The 12,116-nt window shown below is 35.0% G+C and overlaps 2 protein-coding genes across 2 annotated transcripts; one reads left to right on the forward strand and one right to left on the reverse strand.

Moving 5' to 3' along the window:
* Positions 1 to 1,765: 1,765 nt before the first annotated feature.
* On the forward strand, positions 1,766 to 6,423 carry LOC106768783 (formin-like protein 2). Its single transcript, XM_014654106.2, has 4 exons — positions 1,766 to 3,527; positions 3,614 to 3,834; positions 4,257 to 4,501; positions 5,345 to 6,423. Exons 1-4 carry the CDS (start codon positions 2,209 to 2,211, stop codon positions 6,149 to 6,151), a joined length of 2,592 nt encoding a protein of 863 aa, XP_014509592.1. The 5' UTR covers positions 1,766 to 2,208; the 3' UTR covers positions 6,152 to 6,423.
* Positions 6,424 to 6,587: 164 nt separating this feature from the next.
* Positions 6,588 to 10,262, reverse strand: LOC106768785 (acyl-coenzyme A thioesterase 9, mitochondrial-like). The gene is made up of 5 exons (XM_022782998.1): positions 9,657 to 10,262; positions 8,924 to 9,101; positions 7,543 to 8,009; positions 7,171 to 7,299; positions 6,588 to 6,920 (listed from the first exon to the last, which is right to left on the reverse strand). Exons 1-5 carry the CDS (start codon positions 10,164 to 10,166, stop codon positions 6,714 to 6,716), a joined length of 1,491 nt encoding a protein of 496 aa, XP_022638719.1. The 5' UTR covers positions 10,167 to 10,262; the 3' UTR covers positions 6,588 to 6,713.
* Between the last annotated feature and the right edge of the window lie 1,854 nt (positions 10,263 to 12,116).

Raw genomic sequence — 12,116 nt, forward strand, 5'->3', positions numbered from 1 at the left:
ATCTTATTTAATTATATCAAAAAATATAAAAAGATAATAAATGTCAAATTGTTTGAAATTTGACAAGATCTTCTTAAATATTTTTAAATACCATAACAACCTAATATATATTAAAGGTATCAGATTTTTTAAAAGATGATTGGAGGATATTACATTATAAAAAAAAGAAGATTACAATAATAGAAAATGAAAAAAAAAAAAAACAACTTAGCTTAATTTCTATATAAAGAAACTTACTGAAACACATTAAAGGAATTTGAGAACCCTTTGGGGGATTTAATTTTGATCTCTTCATCATCTTTCATGTCTTTTCCCTTTTGTTCCTATATTTTATGTTATTTTTACCATTCATGGAGTGTTAAGCCTCTATGGTTGATTCTATTGTAATTTCTTAACTAAATTCTGAGGTTAGATGAAATAAATTTGTTTATTCTTTTTCTTTTGATTCTTGTTGTGATCTATCTTTATCTATATCTTTTGTCTTTTAGTCAAGTAAAAATAATGAATTTTTTAGATTGTACTAAGTTAGCACAATGCTAAATCTACATAATGTAACAATGACATGAGTGCAAGGGTTTTTAATTTTAATTGAAAAGTTATTTTGATTCAAGATAGAAACTTAAGTGAGTTTTTGTTAACAATTGAGAAGTTACTTTGATTAAAAGTGAAAATACTAACTAGAATTAATCAACAAGTTACTTTATTTAATTAACATTTTACTAGATAAAAGGCTAAATATGTTTTTAATTCCTTAACTTATATAAAATTAGATTTTATTGTTATTGTCTCAAACTTTAATAATTTTCATCCCTAAAATTTATTAATAAATGAACATAGTCTTTGTGATTAAATGACATTAAATATATTCTGATGTGATATACAACATTGTCACATGTATGTTCACATCATCTATTGGGGATGTCTATCCACTACTTGACCCACAATAGAAAATTAAACACACATTTTCTGTCCCGTAACCCGTCAGATACCCATTTAAAAAATATCCACTAATTTTAAAGGTATCCATGAATATTTGTAGATGTTTTAAAAAAATATTATTTTTAAATTTTTAAAGTAAAATCTAAAATTAAATTTAAAAAATATATAATGTAAATTTAATATAAAATAAATTTTAATTTTAAATAAATTTAACCTAATAAAACATAAATTAAATTTTATTTTTAATTAAATTTAATCTAATAAAATATAAATTAAATTTTAATTTTTGATAAGTAATAGATATCCATCCATACAAGTAATATGATGACCAGTATATAAATAAGTATTAAATTATCATTTATCTATTACTCCTCTTGCTTTGGATATCTTTTTAAAGTCTTCACTTACTTATTATAACAGACCTTTATTTGCGAAATCTGAAAACACAAGTGTTTCCATTATCCTTATTTACATGAAATCATACATATCAACATGTATCAACATATTAACACATAATAAGATATTTTGTAATATAAAAAAATCTTTAATATTGTTTAATTATGATGATTGTATTTATTTATTTATAAAATTTGAAAATAAAAATAATTTAAAATTAAAGAGAAAGAAAAAATAGTTAAATATATTTATTCTAATATAATTTTTATAAATATTGTGATTGAAAATTCGTACTAAACAAATTTATTTGAAGTTATATATAAAGAGAAATAATTAAAAAAATAAAGGAATTGCCTATCAATAAATAGTTTTAAGGAATATTATATTGGGTGATGACACACGAGACATGCAATAAAAGTGCGTTTTGAAATTTTGTTGGTGAAGTGAGAAGAAAGAAATGGCGATGAGTGCATGAGGACAAGAAAAAGATCGCAACTTTTCAGACAGAGATGAATAGTATTGCTACGATTCACATTCATCATCTTCTTCACCGTCACTGTCCTTCTGAAATCCCGCACGCAGATTTTCCACCTTCATCACATAACAAGTACACGTACACTTCCCATCTCCAACACAACATCATATGTCTTTTTACTGCTCCAACGTAAAAACAAACACAGCAACAGAAGAAAGAGAATCATGACATCCTGAACTAACACAACACAACACAACACATTCACCACTTACTAACTTTCCTACCAGTCTCTTCTTCCCCACCAGTCTTTCACCATCTCATCACTTCATTAACTCTCCATCAACACCATCATTATTCTCTCACTCTCTTACACACCCACCATCGCCATCGCCATCACCATGTGTACACACTTCAACATTCTTCTTTTCTTTCTCACACTTTGTTTTTCTTCTTCTTCTTCTTCTTCTTCTTCTTCACACCCTCGCCGTGTTCTTCACCAACCCCTCTTCCCCAGAATCTCTATCCCTCCAACACATCCTCCAGCTTTATCCCCTCAACCCCAAAAGCAACACCATTTACCCAAGTTTCCATTTTCATCTTCTTCATCCTTCTCGCCTCCACCGCCGCAAAAACCTTTCTTTCCTTCTTACCATTCCCCTCCACTCCCACCTTCCCCCACCGTCGTTGCTACTTTCCCTGCTAACATCTCCTCCCTCCTCCTCCCCCACCCCTACTCCCACCACCACCGCTCCGCCGCCGCCCTAGCCGTCTCCCTCTCCCTCTTCTCCCTCGCCCTCCTCGTCGCAGCCGCGTTCTTTCTCCTCCACCGCCGCCGCGCTAACAGGACTTCCTCCTCCGACGCCACCCATGACGACGACGATGAGAAAGCCTCGAGATCCGACAGCCTCCGCCTGTTCCCGTCGAACGCCGCCGCCTCCGACGGCGTCGATAGAAAACCCCGCGGAAAGTCCTCCCCGACGTCGGAGCTACTCTACCTCGGCACGGTAGCGAACTCGGTGAACTCAACGCTAGACACAAGCTCCAGTCACCACGACGACGGTTTCCGGCCACCGTATCAAAAACTCGGCGACTCGCCGGAACTGAACCCACTCCCACCTTTGCCACGTCACAAATTCAAACCATGGATGAATGAAGATGACGGTGATAAAAATGTGAAAGAAAAAGTTGAAAAACAAGAAGAGGCAGATAAAGAAGAAGAAGATGAACAGTTTTTTTCTCCAAGAAGTTCTTCTGGTGGGAACAATCAACATAGTCCTCCTTCTCCTTCAGCCGTTGCTGCTTCAAGTTCGCGCGTGAATAATAAAATCGGTTCTACAAGCTTCACTTCTCGAACCCCTTCGTACCCTCGTTCCAATTCCCTCTCTTTCTCTCGTTCCCCGTCTCTTAATTTCAGCCCCGCAAGTGTTAAATCACTCCCTCCACAAAACCCTGCTTCTCCTTCTTTCTCTTCATCATCTTCTTCTCCCAGGGAAGAATGGCATGTTCCTTCAAGGGACCAAAATTCTCCCGCGAGAAATTTACCTCCTCCGCCGCCGCCGCCACTTCCGCCGCCTGGGATTTGGGAAGCTCCAGTTTCTGTTAGGAAAGTGAGTGAGGAGACACCGAAGCCAAAGTTGAAAGCTTTACATTGGGATAAAGTTAAGGCCAGCTCGGACAGGGTCATGGTTTGGGACCAGTTGAGACCCAGTTCTTTTCAGTAAGATATCATTTGACTGCGTAAACCTAGTGCATTGTTTTTTCATTAATGTTGTTGTGTTGGGAGCTTAATGATTCGAGGTGCAGGTTGAACGAGGATATGATTGAAACGCTTTTTATGGTAAATAATTCCAAGGAGGGTGTCGGGGTTGCGATTAGAGATAATGCTCGGCGCCACATAGTTCATTCTGCTTCTCCCATGCCCATGGAGAATAGGGTCCTTGACCCTAAGAAGTCTCAGAACATTGCCATTTTGCTTAGGGCTCTCAATGTTACCATTGATGAAGTTTGTGATGCCCTCAGAGAAGGTGATGATCCCATTTGCTTCTACCAAATAAAATTAATGACTATATAGAAAGCTGGAGGCATTTGTAATTGTTTAGACAGCAATTCTTATTCTTTATTGCCATTTTGCCACAATTACTTATGTTACGTGTTATATGCCTATTATGTCATTGTTTGTGTCTATGTAGCGTTCCAAACTTCATTATCATTCAAGGGGTGGTGATATCCAAAACTCCTATAGTATTTTTAATCTTTTTCTGGCATAACATCAAACGTTTTTTTGTGCAATGCGCTGTCCATGTCATGGCTACTTAATGATTTTCATGAAAGAAATTATGTGGTCTAATTATTATACCTTGTTGAAGAACATTGCTTCTCTTCTTTCTCTCCTAAGCTGTTCTACTTTTAGGGGAGATATTAAAGCTTAAAATTTTACTGTCTGCAGGCAATTGTGATACGTTGGGAACAGAACTTCTTGAAAGTTTGTTAAAGATGGCTCCAACAAAAGATGAAGAATCTAAGCTGAAGGAATTTCAAGATGAATCGCCCTTCAAGCTTGGCCCAGCTGAGAAATTTCTCAAAGTTGTTCTTGATATACCTTTCGCTTTTAAGAGAGTGGATGCTATGCTCTACATTGCTAATTTTGATTCAGAATTAGAATACCTTAAAAAGTCATTTGAAACTCTGGAGGTATATGTATTCTGAACTTATTCCCACAACCTCATTTCATGTTTATGGTTTAGTTAATAGGCTATGGAGACTCTTCGTGATGCAAAAGTTAAAAACCAATGCCATAAACTTTGGGGTTTTGTCTCTAAATGGCTTCATAGCTCAATGCTTGCCCGTCCATTTACGGACACCATTTTGAAAATATTTCTGCCTTATCTCTTTTCCACTACCTCGTGTTTTGGGTCGGTTCCTTGTGTATAGCAAATAATAAATGTAGAAGATATGAGATTAATCATAGTGCTTCCTTTCCAATTTATGAGAAAAACATGAACTTGCATTCTATTAAGTCCAGAAATAATGTTCTTGGCTTCAGCATGACTTCCTTGGAATGACATTTGGTGTCGATACTGGTTCTGTGATGGGGAATCATGTGTTTATGTTCTGTAGATACAAAAGTTTCACGCCAGAGAATATAAGTTATAATTATTTGGTCATGTTTGAGTAGAGGTTATAAGCTATACCTTCAGACGAAAATGGAGAAGTTTCTTTTTCTTTAAGAATAGTGGTTGGCTAACTACTAGCTTCCACCAAATCATCTTACCTCAGGAAAATACGGTCTTTCTTTTAGGATGCTAAATTTGTGAAAATAACCTTGTTTACTCTCAATATTAATGCATTATATTATATATACACACACACACACACACATATATATTAAAAAAAACCGCATTATTCTTTACTTTTTTTAAAAAAAGTTTGCTTGATGGGAATTTCCAAAATAATCCTTTTGCCATAATGATTAGGTAGGCACAAGCACAACTAGACCAGTTGTTCTGAACTTGTGATATTCATCCTTTTCTACAGGTGGCCTGTGAGGAATTAAAGAATAGTCGAATGTTTTTGAAGATACTTGAAGCAGTATTAAGAACTGGAAATAGAATGAATGTTGGCACCAATCGTGGTGATGCTCATGCGTTCAAACTGGACACACTTTTAAAGTTAGCTGATATTAAAGGAACTGATGGAAAGACTTCTCTGTTGCATTTTGTTGTACAGGAAATTGTCAGAACCGAGGGTTCTCATGTTTCTGCTTCTAACCATCAGCATGCCTCTGAAAATGTCCAACAATACAGTCTTCAAGATGAGGTTGACTTTAAAAAGCTTGGCCTGCAAATTGTTTCGGGATTGAGCGGGGAGCTCACCAATGTTAAAAAAGCAGCTGCTATGGATTCAGACATGCTCAGTAGTGATGTTGCCAAACTTGCCAGAGGAATTGACAAAGTTGTGCAAGTAGTGAAATTGAATGAAGAGTCACCTTTGAAAGAAACTAACCAAAAGTTTTCGGAGGCGATGAAAGGTTTCTTGGAAAGGGGAGAGCAAGAGATTTCAACAATCCAGGCCCAAGAGAAAAATTGTTTCTCTTCGGTGAAGGAGATAACTGAGTATTTCCATGGAAATTCGGCAAAGGAAGAAGCTCATCCATTTAGAATTTTTATGGTTGTGAGGGATTTCCTTTCTATTCTAGATGCTGTTTGCAAGGAAGTTGGTAAAGTGAATGAGAGAACTTTGGTTGGTTCCCGTCATTCTGTAATGCCTGCAAATCCTATAATGCAATCCTTTTTTCCTGAGATTATTGGTAAGCAACCATCTGATTCCTCCGAATCTGACTAAACTGACCAGGTTTTAACAGGTTGAAGTAGTTTGCTCATGTTTGGTCAGTGATGGGTTAGATTTTATCATCCAAATATCATCATCCGAAGTGACGTTTTCACTCAAAAATCACCGACTTAGCTAAAGACCCGGCAGCTTTATCCCTCACCTGTGATGATGATGATGATGAAAAAAGGGCTCATGCCATCACAGCTCTTTGTTTTCCTGCCTATATAGCTCTGTATATGTTTTATTGCCTAGATTATATAACGAGGATATTATTTTCTGTGCTAGGTTGGCTGCTTTTCTATATCTGTATTAATAAATTAATGGCAAATTTTGGCTCTTTTTCCCAAATTTGTATGTAAACTGAGTGTGAGAGTATTATGTTGAAATTACTAAAACAGTACTTGTTAAAAGTAGTTCCACGTAGAAAGATGTCATAATTGGCCCAAAACTTGAATAAAAACATCCTTAAAAATTCCAGAACGAATATAGCTTTTGATTGATTTTCGACCTATAGGTCAATTCACAACTACGAACTTTGGGTATAATCAATCAAGAAAGTTCTACAGATACTCCGTCAGAAATTTGTGTTAGGTGTGCTCTTGTGCTCCTTTACCACTTGTAGATTGCCATCTTTTTTAACCAAAGTTAAGTTCTCAGCATCAACGCGTTCAAGAACCTTCCGTGCTTCCTCTTCTGTACCAGGAACAACATGTCGAATCCTTAACCCATTTTTAATACCCTCAGGATCAACACCAAATGTGAAGTAGAATCTGTTAGATACCTGTGTGGAGAAAAGCATGAAATGGAGTGAAATGGGTACATATGTGAACATGTAAATTTCAAATCAAAGTGATGCACTCATTTTTTGTATTCCATTTGATAATAGATATATAATCTGATGTTAACTAATTAGCAGGGCCTTGCCGACAACAGTACCTCTTTGCCCTCTCAAATTATAAAAGACAAGATTTCTTTTCACAACTAAATTTTGTGTCAGAAGAAAAGTTATGTAATATGTGTATAGTGCAGACCTCACTAGAGCGGTGCTCAGGCTTTGTCACATGTGCAACAACCTCAACATTCACAAGGGGTTCATCTGAGTTGTCATGTTCCGTGTACAGGACACAAGATTTGAGACGAAGAAAATTTCCAACGTCCACCTGCATCATCAATTTGTTTCAGTTGAATGTCTTGTTTAAATGTCTTTTCTATGGAATATAACCTTTACCAATGTTTTTCTACCCAGTCCATGTACCAAAGTGATGATCACATAAATGAGATCATCATGATTATCTATTCCCTTAGAGGGTGGAGAGTTCAAATGATAACGACCAGAGATTACTACTGATTACAACATCATTGTATATTTAGAAGAAATAGTATTGTCCTTGGTGGGTACTTACTGGTTTAAAAAAATCAACATGATCAACTTCCAGGAAATGAGGAGCCGCACCAGAAAATGCATAAGCAGTTGAAAAGGCAAGTTCAAAAGCTCTTCTCATCAAGAATCCCCCAAAGATACGGCCATGGATGTTTCTTTGCTGTGGCTGGCAGATAAAAGAGTTTTGTAGGCAAGTATCCGTCATCAGGATGCTATCTCTGTTAGCCAGTGCTGGCATGTCACAGAAGATACGCGCTTCAGCCAATAGTGCTTTGAGCCTAGAAGTGTCTTCACACTCTCCATGTTTCTGTTCTTGATTCTTTCTTTTTCTTAACTTGTTCCTTTCTTCTGCTTCTTCCCAGAGCAATCTTTCTTCCTCATTTTCAGGTGAGACCTGGTTAATTGGGGCAGCTTTTCCAGTGGCAGAGTCACGAGCCACAAATGTAAACTTGGCTACAAGTGCAGGTGAGTTAGATATATTGGGATTCCCTGTCACCAAGTTTTAGTGTCAGGAAAGCTGATAACGAATGCCATGCAGAACTGGAAGGGAATTGAAAGACAAACATTACAAAGATATGATTTGAGCTTATAAAACTAGAACATAATAAACAGGCTTTTAATCAATATTTGTTTGCTGTTTTGATACAAGTACCTACTAGTGCAGCGAACTATATTAAGAGAAAAGAAAAGTAATCCAGTAATATATATGAAAATGCTCATCCCCTGGTCACTCCATCATTGGAATTTTACTTCCGTCATTCTGAACGTTTTCATGTTATTTACAGCAGCAAGTAAATGTTCACGCTAGACAGCAGACTAGGATACATAAGGGATTTAACAGAATGAAATACGTAATAAGCCTTCATCCTACAAAGGGTTTGCACCACCAATTTGGAAAAAATAATAACCAAACTTTGATATGTTTCAGATTAACTATTTACTAGCAGTGAACACTCAAATGAAGCGCTTGTGGTTCTTAAATTGGCTTTCTTACAGTAAACACGCTGCAGTAAATGAAAATAAACATGACAATGGAAAGAAAATTGAGCAAAATTCATGACAAAATACATGTATTAATAGAACCTATAAAGCTAATGGTTGTTGTAACTTTATAATTGATGTAAGTAAATTGTTGTGTTAGAGTTTGTCAGTTAGCTACAAGCTCATAGCCCTCACTACATTTTCTCAATAAATAGATGTTGTATTCTCTTCAGATAGACCCTTCGTTCTATTTCATCTCTGACGTATTCCCTAGGCAAGTTTCTCAGATTCTTATTCTGTATATAGTAACATGTTATCTGTCTACTTCTAAGCACTTACTATTATAATTAAAAAAATAAACCATAATCTCATAAAACAATGGCCAAAGAAAGTAGAATCAACTTGTATTCATCCTATAGGACCTTGTGTGGACTGAATCAATTCCAGTTGAATCTCCATGGATGACCGGCCAACCCAGGTAACAGCACCAACAATGGTTAAATCAGCATCAATATGTATTGGCTTCTTTAGAACCATCTTATCAACAGAAGCAGTGACCAATAGAAGGGATCTTGCTGTGCCATCTTCATTAGAACAGTGCTGCTCAGAAGTGGGGGAAAAAAGCTTCAATAACCAAAACCAATAAATACAAAAATCTCCCCAAGTACTGTTAGTGACACACTTCTGAATGAAAACATCCACCGATGAATATTTGCACACAGCGACAAACATAATTTACTTTTCCTTTACAGTAAATGTTAATTTATTTTTGGTTCTGCACAATGCACAACCAAAAAGTATAACTATATTTAGACAAATTTCTACAAGCACTTCTAAATAAAAAGAAAAGAAAAAGTCTTAGTTAAAATTATTTTACAACAACAAATTTAGGGAAAATGTATTGAATTAAACAACTTTTACAAGCTTAAGTTCATTTTAATTCATAAAAAACTATTTTCAATTGTTCTCTTTAACAAACCTAAAAAAAAAAATGTCAACAACTAACAGGAGTTTCTTTGTCAGACGAAACAAGTAATTGAAAGCACAAAAAAAAAAAACATAACTTGAAGCTGTTCGATCAAAATGAGAAAAACCAAAGATTTTCAATCCAGCAAATTACATAACCCAGAAGTAAAATTGGAAAAAGAAGTGGACCTTGAATGCAACGGTGCCAGCGAGAGCATCAAAGTCCTCGACGAGCTTGCCCATCCTGATGTGATTCCAGGGGTTCCGATACTGCTCACGAAGCATGTGATCAGAGGAGAAGTTGTAGAAGATGGTGGTTCTGCTTCGGGAGGGGGCTTTGGGAAGAGAGGGGCCATTGGATTTTTCCAAAGTGGAGGATCTGGCTTCCCAGAGAGCGTATATGGCAGGGGAATGGAACATTCCCGGCCACAGACTAACGGGTTTACGGTTAGAAGATCCAGCATCGATCAGAACAGATGTCGATGTCGTTGGTGTTGTCGGTTCGGTGGTTGTTGGGTCTGTGGTGGAAACAACTGAGAAATGATTGGAAGGGCAACAGGAATTGGGTGTGATTTTGAGTCTGAGAAGATGGTGGAACAGGGAAACACATGGTTTTGTTTTTCTCAAGAGTTGCATTGCATGGAATGAAGGTGAAAATTGAATGCAGGCTATTCCACCAAAGTTAGATAGTGAGATCATGGATTCTGATACTGCCCACTCATAATAACTGTCATAAAAATGTTATTTTCTCTTATCAATGTAATGTTAATTAACTTTTTAATTAATATCTCTAACAAGTGTCATTTTTAATTAATTAATTAATTTTTTTTATTTATTTTTGTAAAGTAAAGGTATGAAATTTGGAGTGGAACAAAAGTATATATCTTGATGGAAATGTTATTCAATTGAACTACTTTATTGTTAACGAAATATAATTTGATTCAATCTAATTTAATTTGGTCTCGATTACGTTTATTTTTAGTTTTTAATAACAAATATATACATATTAAAATAAATTGATAAAATTTTTAACAAATGAATATTTTTAATTTCTAATGAATTATATTATGATATAAAGTTAAATTTCATAATAATAAAAAAAATGTCAATTAAACAAATGAAAATAAAAAGAAAACTAAATAAAATAAGATTATTGAGAGATAAGATTTTTTGTAAGGTTCTATTAAAAAACTATTTGAGAAATAATTTTTATAATTGGCATTTTATTATTTTATTAATTAAAAAATTTAAATATAAATAGGTTAATTAATCAAGTTTTATTTTATAAAAACTATTATTTTTATCATTTTTTTTCCTTAACATCTCTCTATATTTATGATTTATATGTCCGTTTGTTTGAACATCGGAATACATTATAAGATTTTTTTATGGTAAGGTTTAGTTTCCAATTCGATGAGGTCATCAAATAGAGTAAGTCTATGTTTTGATATTGCTAGTCTTTTTAGTATTTTTGTTGTATGTGTGGTGTCTAAGGATCACATGTGTCATTTAAAAGTTTTAGAGAAATCTTTGCTAAATGAGGATTATATTTAATTATTATGATAATCTCTATTAATCTTAGGTTTTTTTAAATAGGTTTTTTTCTGTTTGTTTTTTTTTTTCTCTTAATTGGGTTTCTATACGTGAAGAATCAATACAATTGAGTCTTAGTCGTTAAATTGGGTTAACGGGATTAAAATTAAGTTGAGTTGTTGTTCTGAACTAGATTCATTAATTGATGTGACAGATGTAGAAAAGGATACATGGAATATGTTAGCTTAAAAAAAATTAAAGAAATAGGTCGTCAGTAATTACGAAAGGATAATAGTTGTTGGTAATGAAGCACGAAACATGCGGACAATACTAACAGCTAGATAATGATCAAAATAGTTTTCAGTGCTATTGTTCATATTCCTTACCCACCACAATATACTTGCCAGGTAAGTAATCAATGCACTCAGAATTATCAATTCAGACAAGGCAATCAATACAATCATTCAACATCCATATCATTGAAATAAGTATTTATTGTATGACTATATTTCAAGCAACACATAAAACAACTAAGCTTTAAAATAAAAAAACAACACATGAATGTTTTAAAAAGTTCATCAACTCCTAATAATCATTATAATCATCAGAATTATGTTCTTCTTCTTGTAGAGGCAGTTTTTGGGGAGGCGGCTATTGCTGTATAGATGGCTTCATTGGGGTGGGTTGCATTGATGGGTGTTGTTGCTGAGACGATGATCGGCAAACCGATTTTGTCCTTGTTGAGGCAACAATGTCATGACCAGATTTTCAAGATTCTCAAATCTCTATAAAAGTGCATCATAAGCCTGGTCACGAGCTTTTAATTTCTGTCTAAGGATAACATTGCTCTCGTCAGAAGTGCTGAATGCAGATGGTTGGTGTTTCAATATGCTTTTTTCATCATTGTAATTGGCAGCAAGTTGTCTTGGCCCATATAGTCGTCCTTTCTTCTTTCCACCGACGACATCAACTCAACACTGGGTCCTGATGAGGTCATCATCACCAACATCTACTCTTGATGCAACATTAGGAGTAGATCCCACCTCAGATTTGGCTTGTGAGAGTGTAAGAGAGAAAACTTCCTGTTAAATAATATACAAACATCAGTAACATGAA

Source organism: Vigna radiata, chromosome 7, assembly GCF_000741045.1.
Source record: "Vigna radiata var. radiata cultivar VC1973A chromosome 7, Vradiata_ver6, whole genome shotgun sequence".
NCBI lineage: Eukaryota > Viridiplantae > Streptophyta > Magnoliopsida > Fabales > Fabaceae > Vigna > Vigna radiata.

Excerpts from the sequence above, each read along its gene's own strand:
- LOC106768783 (XM_014654106.2), top strand. The coding sequence starts at position 2,209 with ATGTGTACACACTTCAACATTCTTCTTTTCTTTCTCACACTTTGTTTT. Across the intron at positions 3,528-3,613 it reads TTGAGACCCAGTTCTTTTCA|GTTGAACGAGGATATGATTG; the intron begins GTAAGATATCAT and ends TTCGAGGTGCAG. Across the intron at positions 4,502-5,344 it reads AGTCATTTGAAACTCTGGAG|GTGGCCTGTGAGGAATTAAA; the intron begins GTATATGTATTC and ends CCTTTTCTACAG.
- LOC106768785 (XM_022782998.1), bottom strand. The coding sequence starts at position 10,166 with ATGATCTCACTATCTAACTTTGGTGGAATAGCCTGCATTCAATTTTCA. Across the intron at positions 8,010-8,923 it reads ATTGATTCAGTCCACACAAG|GGAATCCCAATATATCTAAC; the intron begins GTCCTATAGGAT and ends ACTTGGTGACAG. Across the intron at positions 7,300-7,542 it reads ATGTTGATTTTTTTAAACCA|GTGGACGTTGGAAATTTTCT; the intron begins GTAAGTACCCAC and ends TTGATGATGCAG.